This window comes from Leptopilina boulardi, unplaced genomic scaffold (assembly GCF_019393585.1).
Source record: "Leptopilina boulardi isolate dan_hultmark-lab unplaced genomic scaffold, ZJU_Lbou_2.1 LbouV2_223, whole genome shotgun sequence".
Classification (NCBI taxonomy): Eukaryota; Metazoa; Arthropoda; class Insecta; order Hymenoptera; family Figitidae; genus Leptopilina; species Leptopilina boulardi.
Window position 1 is genome coordinate 390421 of NW_026137778.1, and position 15879 is coordinate 406299.

The 15879-nt window shown below is 30.7% G+C and overlaps 2 protein-coding genes across 9 annotated transcripts in view; one reads left to right on the plus strand and one right to left on the minus strand.

Moving 5' to 3' along the window:
- Nucleotides 1-5425, plus strand: part of LOC127279794 (neither inactivation nor afterpotential protein C) — an 80247-nt gene extending 74822 nt beyond the window's left edge. For 2 of the 8 annotated variants that reach the window (XM_051302368.1, XM_051302371.1), the window contains 4 exons: nucleotides 1460-1677; nucleotides 2748-2941; nucleotides 3850-3934; nucleotides 4944-5425. In XM_051302368.1, coding sequence (XP_051158325.1) covers nucleotides 1460-1677; nucleotides 2748-2941; nucleotides 3850-3934; nucleotides 4944-5267 — 821 coding nt within the window. In that variant the 3' untranslated portion in view covers nucleotides 5268-5425. Of the gene's footprint in view, nucleotides 1-1459; nucleotides 1678-2747; nucleotides 2942-3849; nucleotides 3935-4943 lie in introns of those variants that run through there. The other 6 variants (XM_051302373.1, XM_051302375.1, XM_051302369.1 and 3 more) reach the window with 5 other exon arrangements.
- A 940-nt stretch (nucleotides 5426-6365) lies between these two features.
- On the minus strand, nucleotides 6366-12750 carry LOC127279802 (cell division cycle protein 23 homolog). Its single transcript, XM_051302391.1, has 7 exons — nucleotides 12352-12750; nucleotides 10527-11185; nucleotides 10213-10392; nucleotides 8516-8680; nucleotides 8189-8435; nucleotides 7297-7561; nucleotides 6366-6817 (listed from the first exon to the last, which is right to left on the minus strand). Exons 1-7 carry the CDS (start codon nucleotides 12453-12455, stop codon nucleotides 6713-6715), a joined length of 1725 nt encoding a protein of 574 aa, XP_051158348.1. The 5' UTR covers nucleotides 12456-12750; the 3' UTR covers nucleotides 6366-6712.
- Nucleotides 12751-15879: the final 3129 nt, after the last annotated feature.

Here is a 15879-nt window from a genome sequence, read left to right on the forward strand (position 1 = left end):
TCTCTCAATATCACTGGAATATTCCCTCAATATCACCTGAATATCCCCTTAATGTCACTGGAATATTCCATGAATGCCACTGGAATATACCCTGAATGTCACTGTGGAATATTCCCATGATGCGGACATTTTGATTTTCCTAGAAGATCATGAGAATATTCCACTGTGGTACTCAAGAGATATTCAGGGAATTTACCGTGCTGCTTGGGTCTTTGATTTAATGATATTGATTATCCCACATGAACAAAAATAGAACTTCTACACATTTGAATCCAATTAGTACGAAAGCTTGCAACAAGTTTGCTGCGTAAGGTTCGTAAGCTTGCAGGCAAACTTGCTGTAAATAGTGAAATGTCTTCATTACGACAATCTTGAGAAAAGCTTTCACTTCAAGCTTGCACAATCTGCAATCAATGTATTATATCCGCTTTACTGTAAGCTTACATTTTATGTTCAAGGTAAGTCTATATATACACAGTAAGATCACTGTAAACTTAAGGTGTAACCTTACCTTGAATTTACAAAAGAAGCTTACAGTAATATTACTGTGAGCTTAAGATGATCTTACTATAAGATTGTTGTAAGTTCACGGTACGTTTACAAGAAAACTTTATTACACTTTATTATACTTTATTACACGGTAAGCTAACAGTGATCTTATACAGTGTAAGCTTACAGTGAAGCGGATATATTGATGTAACACTGAGAAAAATGTTTAGTCAGAGCCAACCAAAATTTGTTTGGGCCAACAAAAAAGTTTTGTTGGTATTCAAGCAACCAAACTATTTGTTTGAGTCAACCAAAAAATTTTGTTGAGTGTTTTTTGTTGGCTTAACAAAAATGTTTGGTTGTCGCAACCAAATTTTAGTTAGGACAACAAACGATCATTTGGTTTTTTAAACCAAACTATTTTGTTGTGTTAACCAAATTATTTTGTTGTCGTAACCAAATTTTGGTTGTAATTTAAAAATGTTCAACCAAATAATTTTGTTGGCCTAACCAAATGTTTGGTTGAGAGAACTCTACGACTTTGTTTTAGCCAACCAAAATTTGGTTACTAGAACCAAAATTGCCTAACCAAACAATTTTGTTGCAAACACTAAATTGTTTTTCTCAGTGAAGCTTACCTGGAGCTGTAAACTTGACAAATATTTCTTGTATGCTCAAGCTAAGTTTACAGCAATATAATGTGCCATGTGGGACTGCACAACCTTAAGTGCCGAAGAAGTCTATGTCTGACAATCTTACAGAGAACTGCAAGCTTTCATACTAACTTGGAGAATAAGGTATAAAGCCAATTATTGCCTTCATTCTGAATGTGACTTCTCGTTTACCTTGCGTAAAACGGGACAAAAAGTGATTATTATAATAAACATAATAAGTGACAGCTTTGAATATCCTCATTAGTAATTTATTTTGTCATTCTTACAATAGTGTATACTTTAATTTATATTTTCAGACGTTCAAGTTCAAACCACGAATTCTCCTCACCGCGTAACTCATTCTTCAAACGTCGGGGTTCAAAGTCTGATCAACATTCCATTTTCCAGGGATCCAAACCAACCAGTTTGCTGTCCACCAGAAGAAACAATCCAAAATAAAATATCTACTGACTTTCAACCACACGTCAGCAATAATAACTATAAGAAATCATTTTCAGTTCAGAATCCTCACTCAGTAAGCAATAAAATCAAAATTATTTGTAATTTTTAACACATAAACTCTTTAAGGAGAGTACGCTTAGCTGAAAAAATCCGCCGGATATTTCATGTGAAGATTTAAAACAATCCGGGCGGAAATCTGCATGAAAAATTTTTTATCTTTTAAAATCCGGGAGGATTTTATGCAGATCATTCCAAATTTCCACATGAATTTTGGCGTGGAAAATCCGGGCGAATATTTTCAGTTGGGTGGACACTTTTAATAAAGCAATTTTTAACGTCATTTTTCTTGCCGACTAGGATTTAAACAAATTTCACGGAAAAATTTTCCGCCTTAAAAGTGCAAAAAATGTCTTGTTTTAAGACGTTTTCCGCGTCTAAGACACCAAATGTGTCTTAAAGCAAGATGTTTTTTGCACTTTTAAGACGGACAGCTTTTGCAGTGTTTAGAAGTATACTATATATTCTTTATGTTTATGATATCGCTCTTTAGAATCCGCAGTCTGAATTGAAATAATTAAAAACCATTAAGTATTATGACCACATTTAACAAGAATTTTTTGTAAAGAGATTAAGTATTATCAAATGCGTATATAACCTACCGGCAGGCAAACTTGACCTTCCGGAGGCCTCTATTACAAGACGTTATAAAATTAATATGTATTTAGTTAAAACAAAGTTAAATATATGGTTCGAAAGGTAATTAAACAATATTTTTAGTGCACGAAAGATAGAAACTCTAAATTGAAATTTTAGAGCTGGGCAGATGAAAGAATTTTTGGAATCTATTTTTAAAATTAGCATTATACTCTCTAAATTTTCTCAGCTATAAGTACACCACTGATGAATTAGTGAAATTTCACTGATTTTTCAGCGTATATACGCTGATTGGTACCTACCAATGGTATACTTATCGCTGATTAAAATTTAGAGAGTAGGCTTCCGGCAGGCCAGGCGCTTGGACGTTCTATCATTAAGATAATAATCGCCTAGAAAAATGCCATTAAATATTGTTCATAAAATGTGTCACTCTCGTCCTTAAAGGATTAACCTTGTTAAGTGATTGGAAAATTATGTATATTTTAGAATATCTACAATTCTGGGTCGATCCACTCAAAGATAAAAACAACTCAATCCCCGATTTCATATAATCATACACCTGCAAGTCAGTTACACTCAATCAACAATAATTATGAGCTAAATTCTAGGAGTAGAAACAATATGGAAAGTGATTGGAAACAGGATGACATAATCAGTAGTAATATTGGAAACATTACTCGGTAAAATATGTTTATAATTACTTTATATTTTACCATTTCAACATTCTCACTTAATGTGGATAACGCTCTATCGATTAATAAAAAAAAATTATAAATTTTAATTGCATATATGCAAAAATGTAGATATGTAGTACCGTATTGAATGCACAAAATTGTAGAGAAAACTGACGGCGATTCCTAAATACAGAAGTTTCATGTATTTACGTATTTAGCACTGAGAAAAGGTTGGCTTATACTACAAAACGTTTGATTGGTATTTAAGCAACCAAAATTGTTTTGTTGCCTCACCCAAATTTTGATGGTCTCAATCTATCTTCAGTTGACACAACAAAAATTAGAAAAAAAGGATTTTTGTTGCTTAAGTACAAACTAAACATTTTGTTATCAAAACCAAACCCTTTTCCAGTGAGGAGTAAATAGATTTTTCTTCTTCGGTTTTTCTCCAAATCAGTCGTGGAAGCCCCAAAATACTGAAATTTCTGAAGATAAAACTGCCATTCGGTAAATAGTGACTTTCTTCAAACGTTAACTGCAGTATTATTCTTTCTTTTAATGAAGATCAATCACGTTTTACTAAAAATCTGTTTAAATTTGAATTAGTAAAATCTCCCTAATGAATTAGTGGAATTAACTGATTTTTCAGCGCATATACGCTGATTGGTACCAGTGGTATACTTATTGCTGATTCAAATTTAGAGAGATGAGAGTGGTTGGGGTCTAACACCGTTTAAATTCGTGTGACATAATATGCAGGTGGCCCTTTTAGATGTAGAGTTTAGATGCTCTGATTTCAGCAAAAAAGTTGCATGTTTTCTCCATCAGCTTTCTTTTCACTGACTCAAATGTAGAGAGCATAGTATTCTAAGATTCTTGTGATATTCATAAGTTTTAAACTTAAAATTTTATAGCGTTAATCCAATTCAAGAACTTCAAATGCGTGGTCGAAGAGGCGACAATAACAACTCTGATGATGATCCTCCTTTTAACTTTCAGGTGAGAAAAATACGTATACATTAATAAGTATAGGTACAGCGCAGTTCAATGACATATTTCCAGTCTTAACTTACATACTCTAGAAACTTATTTTTCTTAAACAAATAAATAATAGTATTTTGCGTGCCAAGGGGAGAAACGCACTTTTTTCTGACGAGGGTGACGTTCTGAGTCACCCAAGGCGAGAAAGATGCGTCTCTCCGAGGCACGCACTATACTTTTCACAACAATCCGATCAAAGACACACATCTTGATAAAAATAATTTTATTTAATAATTGTGTATATATCTGTTATACAAGGTTATATACCAATAAGTTAGATTTTCCAGATTTTCTTTCCTCCCTAGGATTATGTAGCGGGAAGAAAGTGGACAAGTGAGATCTCGTCTGCCATTGGCTACTTTCAAAGCTCTACAGAGCTGTAGAAAGTGCAGTTTTCGTTAGGGGCGTTGTGAAAATAAACATACATATTTGCAAAGTTCCGTCCCATTTTAGTAAGGAACCATGCATTTGTGCTAGAAGGTCCTGATTTTTTTCTCCGGTCTCACTTACAAATCTACAAATTACCCATCTTTGCTCTACTTGGTAACTTTACAGCAAAACACTCCGCAAATGACCTTATGTTTTTCACCTTGTATTTTCACTATAAAAAAATCACACAAGCGCTTTATTTATTAGAAATTGTTTAAATAATGAATTTTGAATTGCAACAATAGAAAGAGCACATAAGTTTTATCCAATAGGGTTATTTTTATTAATGAAAAATGATATCTAGACAAATTAGTTGATGCCAATGGTTTCTCTTAAATTCTTCTGTTCGACCTATTCTGCACTCACGTAGGTTTTTCCGTTATAGGGCATTTTATCAAACGTAGTAGCTAAGATAAGCGACTGCCATTAGGAGAAAGGTCTAGCGATCTGAAACTATACTTTTAGACAGATTCGTGTTGGTGACAGTCAATCATGTATATTAATGATAATTTAATTAAATAAAAAAATTTATTTTTAGGCAATGTTACGAAAAACTCACCATCAACGAGCATCAATGAAACGGACTCCAATTTTTGAAAGTTACAATTCTGCTCTACCTCGAAACACTGATTATTCTGCATCAAATTATGAAAAGGATTTCTCACATAGTGCTAATATGAAAAACAACTTGAACAGAAAAGATTCGCCAGAATGGAGTCCAAATGAAATGGTTCGAATGTCTGAAGAATATGGTAAAAACAGTAATTGGAAAGATGATAAAAATATGTACAAAAAAGGAAAACCAATTACTACAGAGCTAGCTCCTGGAATAATTGTTCAAGGGTTTGTTGCTGAATTATAATCTGTAAAATTTCTCAATGAGCTGTTTATACAGCGATTGTAGTCTGCTATTGTCTGCCCTATATTTATCAAGTTCAACTGAATTTTATTAATATTTACTCTAGCTATGACAGTGTATGATTTAGAAAATTAAACTTGAAATTATTTTAATGAAATTAATTATAATAACATTATAATTTATTTACTCAATTAACAGAATGCGTACCATATATTCCCTTCATATTGGCGCCTATTGCTTCTTTTGACTCATTTTCTAATCCAGTCAATTTCTTCACTACTGACAAGCCGCACTCGAAAAAACTGCGTTAGATCACACTGCATAAGATGGAAGTTCCAGTGTATTAGTCAGTTAACAGTGTTGACAATTAATTAACTGAAAGTAAATTACTTTCTTAATCCATTTCAGATTCGAATTAAATCAAATTTCTCTTTAGAGTTTCGCTACAAGTTCAAAACAAATAAAAAATTAAACATAAAAAGAACGGGGTCAAATTAAAAACTTTATGTGTGTAATTTTTAATATTCAAAAGTACTTAAAAATTTTAATATACTTTAAACTTTTATAACAATTAATAATTTTGAAGGAACGAAATTAATTAATGAGGTGAACTATTTTCAATATTTGGCTATCTTTTCAATCAAAGTTTCCACCGATTACCTCTACTAAAAAACACTGTATAAAATTATTGCTTATTTAAATTTTAATATGAAATTTTTTTAATCTGGTAAAAGTCAAATATTTTTTTTGAGAACACTTAATATTCTATATAGGCATATTTCTAGAACCTTTAAACTTTTAGGTATTAGAGAAATTAATATTTTTTTCAAAACACATTCTTGAAATTAATTATCAATTATAGGTAAAATAAAAATTAGTTCACATTACTTTCTATTATGGATAATGTGACCTCGTTGTTGTGGTTACTTAAGGCCAGGACAAATTCGTCAAATGTAAACAAACCGCAAATGTAAGTAATTAGTTAGTTACAGTAATAATTAGTCAAATAAAAGGAGATCCTTCAGATTTATATATCAATTTTCCATTTTCACATAGAGAAAGAAAAATTGTTATTTTGTATTAAAAAAAGGCGGTCACAAATTCATAAATACATGTTTATTTACACTATACCCAAATAATCAATAAGCTTGATGCAAATAGCAAAATTTCCTCTCAATTCTGGAGCATGTAAGTTTGCTCTGGAAACTTATTAAACAAGCTTGCAGGTTTATGGGGTATCCTCTCAGCTCATTTGTTTCTCCTTCATGACGACTAATTTATTCGTTGTATTTAATTATTCTATTTTTAAATTTGATTTCCACTTGAAAAAGTTTTATGTTTAGTTTTATTGAAAAATATTTAAGTATAAATTTAAAACTGTCTTCAATAAACTTCAAATTGTGTTAATTTTTCATTACAATCCTTTTACAGTACCATTTAATTAATATTCAGTTTGGTGTAAATGATAAATTCATGGGTGATAACTGATTTCTTGAAGTTTCATTACGATGATTGAGTTCTACGACAGGGTCTGTTTCATTCATATCTTCGACCTGAAATATATTCAATATATGAAAATTACAAAAGTTTTTATTTTTAAATTTAAGGTTTTAATTTTTTCTTTGATTAAACTGAACACAGTGATCTACATAATTTCAGGTAATCACGTTTTCCACAAAGATTACTTATAATACTTATAATCACGTATGTACATCGAAGTACCACCCACTCGTATAGAGTGGGGTGAAAAAGACATTTTTTTACTTTTTATAATAGGTATTTTTTAAACTTTTTTTCAAATTTCCAACTGGTTCGATATATCATAAGTAAGTATGTATATTATATTCAAATTCCTAGGTAAATGTAAGAAATTTTATTAAATAAAAATAAATAAATAAAAACCCTGGTATTGTTTTTACTTTTTAAGCTAAAATTATTTTCTGAAATGTTGAATGTCAACATATAAGCTAATTTTTTGCTCATGTAAAGTGGGAGGAACCCTTAAACTATTTATAATTTTAAAAAAACTTACCATCATTGGATTATCTTCAATTTTAACTCTTTTCTGTGCTATAGTTTTGAGAAATGCTTTTGCTTCATTTTTTGTTTCCTCAAATTGTAAACATTTTTGCGCATAATGATTTGCTTGGTCTAATTCGTCTCTTTTTAAGTGATATTGCGTTAAGTACTTGTAAGCATGGCTCAGTTCTGCTCGATCTGCATTTCTGGATTCATCAGTAACAAATTCAGTATAGGCAGCAGCAGCATGATCATATTCCCCCATTTTTTCATATAGTCTAAAAAAGAGTTATAAAAATAAAATATCTCCCGACTCAAATCGAGATCTATTATCATCTACGAAAATCTACCCATAAAAGGTAACTGGGCTATAAATATACCCCATTTTTATAAAAAAAAAAGATCAATTTTCTAAGTTTTCCGATTTTTTATTTTGTTCTTATAAGTTTTTTACAAATTTTTTTACTTTATCAAAAAATGCATAAAACTATTGTTTTTCTGACTAAAAAACCAAAAAAAATCACTATATAAAATTTGTTTTATGTAAAATATAAACCTTTTTACACAAGTTTCAAGTTGGGGGTATATTTGTACCCCAGTTACCCCCTATAGAATAAGTCAATTCAGTTACTCCTTCTAATATTTCTGAGGTGGACTGACACAATTCTTAATTTTTACTGACAGAAATTTGTAATCTTCATCTAAATGCAACTTTCCATAATTCAAAGTTTTAAAAATAAATTTGTCCACACTTTCACTAAAAAACTTTTAAATTAAAAATTGTTTTTTTAAACATGGATAGATAGATTTTTAAAATCGACCCTTTCAACTAGTCTTGTCATTATCAGCTAAAATTCAGGTGTATCCCCTTACTGCACGCAATAAATAAATAAATAAATACTTACGTAGCTAACTTAATTAATGCCATTCCTTCAATGTCGCCAACATTGCATGCTTTGTAATAACATTTTAAAGCATCTTGTATTTTATCTTGTTTCTCATATGCTTCGCCTAAAGCAAGAACCATCCTACTGTCATGAGGTCGTAAAAGCTGTGCCTGCTTGTAATAATACAAACCGTAAAAAGGCATTTTTAATATTTCATATGTTTGACCTAATCCATACCATGCTCTGTAGTCTCGCCTATTCACTTCTATGAATTGAGTCAAATATAATTTTTATTTTTAATTAGACAAAGTTAAAAAAGTTAAAAATTCAATTAATAGTGCTAACCAATAGCTTGACGATAACTATGAATTGCACCATTAGTGTTTTTCATTTCCATAAATTCATGACCTAATAAAGTCCATGCGGACAAATACTGCGGATTAAGTTTTAAAGCTCTGTGAAAATACATAACGGCCTTCTGGTGATCTGCTCTTAAACTATAATAATTTCCTGAAAAAATATAATTTTTAAAAACAACAATAGAGAACGAGAATTATCAAATATTAATTTGCCAATAATAAATTTAAAGTATACGCATTGTACAAAACGAAAAGTTTCTAATCACAATAATATTTTATTATAATATTCAGAACGGGATGTAACTCAAATTGTAATTTCAGGCCTCGTATAGACTTTTATAGTTTAAAAAATTCGATTTAGTCGATTGAAATCATCAAAAAAAGTCGAAAAAGTCGATTTGGATATTTGGAAGTTTTAACTTAAATAACAAAAGAATGTACTGCTAAAACATATTATTTTTTTTTAAGTTGTAAAACAATATTTTCACATGAAAAATAGAATGATTTTTTTTCTTATTGCATAGAGAACATTAAATAAAAAAGTTTTCTTACAATACTTAAAGAACACATTTTAGATGTCTTAAAAATGAATTAAATTATTTTAAAAAAATAATGTCTTAAATCAACAAATAAACATCTCTTAAAAAATCTATTACCGATTTTATTTATCAAAGATTTTTTCTTTAAAAAATATAACTTTAAATTTAAGGTTTCTTTTTATGAATATTTATCAGATTAGGCTGTTTAGTCTTCTTGCTTTCTAAGTTGCTCTTAACAACATGTGATTGCTAGGTTACGTGATCATGACAATGTTAATTTTTCGACCAATTTTTTCATATAATTTTGTGTTTATTTTTTTTAGTTTTAGATTTTAATTTTTAATTGATATTTTGTGTAAAAGTCTAAAAGATGATGAGGAAGGGCTGTGATGTGCGAAAATTGTGATATTTTGTTGAATTAATTATTATAAAATACTTGTGAATCGTTAGAAAATTTGAAGTTAGGAGTGACGTCATTGCTCGTATTTTTTAACGATTTTCATGTATTTTATAATAATTAATTCAAAAAATATTACAATTCTTGTACATCATAGCCCTTCATCAACATAATTTAGACATCTCCATAAAATATCAACTTAATTCATTCAGTATTTTACAAGAAAAGTGGTCGAAAAGTTAATATTGGGCGATCACGTAACCTAACCATCACATGCTGTTAGGCTTCTTCTATGGTTTTTCATTTTTCAATTCGCTTCTTCTTTTTATTGACTGTTCTGTAGCACGAAATTTCTCATTTTGATTTTTCTGATTATAGTATTTAATTGTTGAATGGAATCCAAAATTACAATAGTATTTAATTTATTTTTCTGTAGTCTGTCCAATACTCGTTTGTTTTTATCTTCGAATTGTTTAGAAATTTTATTGATGTCTTTATCTAAATTTTACTCGGTAGCGCAGTTTCAAATAACTTGCAAGCTTAAAAAAAAATTTTTTTAGTGAAAAAGACAATTACAGTAGCATTCTATTCCAAAAAAGTCGAAAAAGTCGAAAAAGTCGATAAAAGTCAAAAAAGTCGTACAATCCGAGGCCTGTAATTTGCAACCAAATATCATAAGAGGCTATACTTGCCCATAACATTAAATATGTAAAAGAAATTAAAAATCTTAGATTCGTTGCTGCTTACCAACTATACAACAGGTTTCTAACCTATATTTATCAATTTCAGTAGCTCGATGCGCAAGATGGGCTAATTCAACTTTTAGTTCTTTGACATATAACAAATTGGAGTAAGTGTCCATATTATCCAGGCAAAAAGGATCTTCTTTAATAATTGATTTAAAGGTCTGAATAGCATTATCCACATCTGAAATAAAAATAAGTTTTTAATGAATAATTTTCTACAGATATGGTATTAAAAAGTTAATATGAAACATTTTTTAAATTAAATGAAGGGCCGACCAAGTTTTTAAGATTGTATCTATTGATACAATTAATTACCTCTTCTGTAATGTACTGCAATGGCTGTTTGGGCTAAAACGTAACCATTTTTCTTAAATCCAGCTGATTGCAGTACATGATATAATTCCAATCCTTCTTCTATAAGTTGTAATTCTAAATACATATGAGCTATAAAAAAATGTTTCATCCAATGATTAGGTAAAACAAGACTTTCCAATTTTTCTCGGTCAGTAATTAATGCAGCCAACTCCAGCCATGTGCCCCAATGCATCGGTTGTTCATGAATTGACTCAACTAACACATCAATAGCTTCACTCGTTAGTTGCAATTTTTTTAAAGTAACACCAAATAAATACAACCCAAACCCATCTAAATTTCCAGTTATATGGTCTTTTCTCAAATCAGTGCAAAGTGACTTTAAGTTTTCATTTTTTAAAGGATCTGGAGGTATATCAGTCATATTGTCAACTCTTTTCTTTTCTCCTGACATGTAACGAGAATATAGATGCAAAAAACGAACTTTTGGAGTACGACACTGTTCAGTGAAATATGCAGCACGGTCATATTCTTTTAAATCGAAATAACTTTTTCCCAACACATACAAATCCTCTTCACTGTTATTAAATACATCCTGATTAACTTTCGCTTGGTGTGTATTTACTTTAATATTTTTCAGCGAGTAGTTCAATTCTGCAAGCCTAAGGAAATAATATCATTTTTATCAAAAATATAAAAATATGTAAGTAACACTACCTTAAAAATAAGTATGGATTATCGTGTAGAAAAGTTCATTTTTATGTAAATATATGAATTAACAAAATAATAGTATCATTTATTTATTAAGGTAAGTCAAAATCTAAACATGCACATGTTGAGTTAAATTTTTTAAAAAAGTAATAAATTAATTACTATAAATCGAATATACGCTATGAAAAAGGTAATAAATCTTGCAATTAAAATAGCAAAATTACAGGATTATTATGTAAGAAATTTCGTTAAAATTTTGTTCAAAATTGTTTTGAGGTGAAAAAAATACACTGCAAAAAAATTTTCTTCTAATTGTACACATCACGGTTTGCACTTGTATAAAAATTTGTAAAATTACATTATTGAAGCACTTGTTTAACTACTTTGAATGAATTCAATTATTACCTGCTTTGAAAGTGGTAAATTTACAGAAAACTGTAAAACTGAACATTCATAGTAGTTCTTATATATAACAGTGTTCAAAATTACATTAAGGATTTTTTTTACAAAAAAGTGCTAAATTTTATTGAATTAAAATAAAGCATATCTTAAAAACGTATAAAAAATAATTCAAGTGCATAGGATTCAATTGTACTTAGTTCAACCGTATAGAGTTTAAAAACATTCTTTTAGCAAAAAATATTTGTATACAATTTCAATGTATTCAGTTTTACTATGTGTAGAGTTCAGCAGTATAGAAATTATCATTAATATTTTTTTAAATTTATCAAAACACATTTCAACGATATGGAATTCAACAGTTTAATGTTTTTAATTTACTCGTGTAGAGTTTAGTTGTATAGTTTTATGTTAAAAATGTTTTAATTTTTCTTGTGTAGAGTTGATCAAATGTATACAATTTTATAAATAAAATATAATTTCACTGTATTGAGTTTCATTGTATGTAATTCCATAATTTAGAGTCCAATATTAAAATTTCATCAAGTTAATTTGTATAGAGTCCAACAGTATAGAATTGAATGCAAAAAATTTATTTATTTCAGTAAAATAGATTGTATACAGTTCCCCTGAATACGTTTAACCCTTTGATTTTTTACAGTTGAAAACAGTAATTCTTTTTTTAATATACATATTTGTTAATTTTTTTAAAACGTACCATTTTGTTGAATGATTTAGACACCGTTGTGAACATTCATTTATAGCTTGAACTAGGTCTGACTTAACCTCTTCAATGTTAAGTTTTATTTTACACTCATCCATTCTTGCAAATGTATCAACTTTTTCTCACACAATTGCTAAAGAAGAAAGTTTTTCTTCCTAATTTAATTAAAAAACAATACAAACACTACTTTGAACATTCGTAATAAAAAATAAAAATATTCACTTAAAATTATTATGACTTAAACTAAATAAAATTTCATTTTTTTTCCTATAACACGGTTCAACAATACAATTAAATATGGATTGAATCTTTTATTTCTTTCTTTTTCATAAATACTTATAATAACAAATTTGATTGTTATTGTTTTGTACTGTTCATCACCATTAATCTTACTACAAAGAAAGGTAATCGCAAACGGAAGAATTAGTAAGAGAAGAACAACAATATATGTCTTATGACTATCCTTCTCTAACTCATTCTTCCGTTACGATTGCGATCACGGTTACGTTTCTATTCTGCTCAGGCAAGAAGTGCTCATGCTGATTCTACACTCACCTAAAACTGCGCGAGCGGTCCGCATTTGCGTTACGTTTTATATATATATAGATATAGTTGAAAATGGGAAGCGTGACTGAAAAGCGGACCGCTCGCTCAGTTTTCGGTGAGTGTAGAATCAGCATCAGGCTGAAGTTGGAGAAGCAGAAGCACCTTTAAGTTACGGTCACATCATATCCAGTACACTAAAACGTCAGTCGAGAACAGACGAATGTGTAGTGCTGTTCTCGATTCTCGATCAGTCCAAATTATTTTGAAACATGTTTTTTTAATACTTAATATAATATTGAATGTAACTAACAAATTTTTGATTTTCAACAATCACTGACACATAAATTTATGTACAAATTTTTTACAAAAATGAATGTCTGACTGAATGTCTGTCTGAATTGCTAAAGTCTTTTTTATGAATTTCAGACAATTTATAAAATTTTTTTATTATATATAGTACATGATATATTTCGTTTTGTAAATTAAAAAAAGACGCATGTACATCTTACTTGAAAATGAGATTCTTTTAAATTTATAAAATTTACGAATAATGCGAGATTTCATTACAAATAAAAGAAAAAGAAAATTGTAACTCTTAAGAGAAGTTACTTAACAAAAGAATTAGAATTATTACGACATATAATTACATGTGAATACTTTTTTAGACATTTTATTTCTAAATTAATACAATAAATAACTATCAATTCCAAAAAAAATTATTTTATATGATATGACCAATCCACCTCAAAATAACGATATTTTCTACTCAAAATAAAAGCAAAAACTTTATTTAATTGCGGACATCATAAAATCTTACATAAAATTTAAGAATTGAAATATCAACTTATTTACTTTTATCTATAAATATAACTAAAAAGACAATGTTACACGATTTTGGACAAATTGTCGAATCTGCGAACGACCGAACACCCGAACCACCTCGCGGTTTTTCACGTCAAAAACATGGAAACAGCGAAATCACAAACGGTTCTTTAGTTTTCGAGGCTAAAATGAATCGAGCATAAACTTGGTTTTGTGGTGGCGCGTAGAAGCTTCCGTACTTGCGCAACAATGTGAACTTTATCTAGGGAATTTTCACTAGTGGGGCACTGAATATACCTTAAATTTAAAAATCACAAGTACGACACTGGCGTCAGTCATAACCTAAATTCTACCCACTTCCCCTCAAGGCCTTTCTTCAATAGGTTCCTAAATGTTTGCGTAGCGTACACGTCGCATTGGTTCCCATGTAGTTAAGTCGGTTCTACAATGGGCACGTTTGTACGTGAACGTATACGTTCCGTGCTGACGTCACCCATTTGCAGAACATTGTGACGTCAGCACGTACACGTTCACGTTCGCTTACAAACGTGCCCATTGGAGAACCGACTTTAAGTCGGCTCTACAATGAACGTGTACGTGAACGCGACGTGCTGACGTCACCCATTTGATTAACATTGTGACGTCAGCACGTCGCGTTCACGTACACGTTCATTGTAGAGCCGACTTTAAGCGTTGGTGACGTCATACGTCTACGTTTACGAATGCTCTTAGGTTCCTATTGGAGACGCTCCATCAAGTGTTTCCAAGCACTGTTTTCGACTGACGTGTTCTCGATTGACGTTTTACGGAGCATTTACACCTTTGGTAAAAAAATTTTTTATTTTTGAATTTTCCGAAATACACAAACCTGATTGGTTGTTCACAATCTGATTGATAATGGACAACCAATCAGATCTTTGCATTTCCGAAAATCAAAATAAAAAATTTTTTTTACCAAAGGTGTAAATGCTCCATTAGTGTACTCAGTTTATGGAGCATTTACACCTTTAGTAAAAAAAAATTTTATTTTGCTTTTTCCGAAGTACACAAATCTGATTGGTTGTTCACAATCTGATTGATAATGGACAACCAATCAGATGTTTGCATTTCGGAAAATCAAAGTAAACATTTTTTTTTTACCAAAGGTGTAAATGCTCCATTAGACTCAGTTACTAAGGGTCATTAAGGGTACGGTCACACCTCGATAGATAGGAGGCTACCTCCCTACAATTAATATAACGTATAAGAGTGAGAGAAATAAGAACATTTTTTCTTTCTTTCTTATATCATTACTATATTATAAAAAGATTTCGCCGCCGCCGCCGCTGTTTCAGCAAATTTTGACCTAGGAGGGGGGATATCCCCCCTCCTTTCTCCCCCCCCCGCCAGAAATGACCTAAATTTTGAGGTTATGTTCGTTTCGAGGCTCTAAATATAGCCTAAGTCCCCCCTCCCTCCTCTCATTTCCCCTCCTCCGCCAAAAACTACTAACCATATCAAAAACATGGGTTGGTTACACTTCATGTAGAATGACCCATATTATAAAAAGATTTCGCCGCCGCCGCTATTTCAGAAATGTTGACAAGGATGGGTCATTCCGTGTCAAGTGTACCCAACACATGTTTTTGACAAGGTTAGGTAAGGGTGAGCCAACCCATGTTTTTTACATGGATAGTACAATATTTGGTTACATTTGATATGGAATGACCCATCTGAATATAGCTGCAAGTCCCCCCCTCTCCTCCCCCTTCCGCGCAAAAAATGACCTAAATTTTAAGGTTACGTTCGTTACAAGACTCTGAATAGGGCCGCAAGTCCTCCCCCCTCCCTTACCCTCTCTCCGTATTTCCCACCAAAAATCACCTAAATTTTGAAGTTATGTTCGTTTCAAGCCTCTAAATATAGCAAGTGGAGGTAGATTTCCCGCCAAATATGACCTGAATTTAAAGGTTATTTTCGTTTCAAGACTGTGAATATAGACGCAAGCCCCCCCTCCTTCCTTACGTTGAAGGAGAGGTGGATTTTCCGCCGAAATTGATATAAATTTTAAGGTTATGTTATTTTGTCGGGAAACGACCAAGAAACAAACATAACCTCAAAATTTAGGCGAAAATTTAGTGCAAAAAGACAAAGAAACAAACATAACTTCAAAAT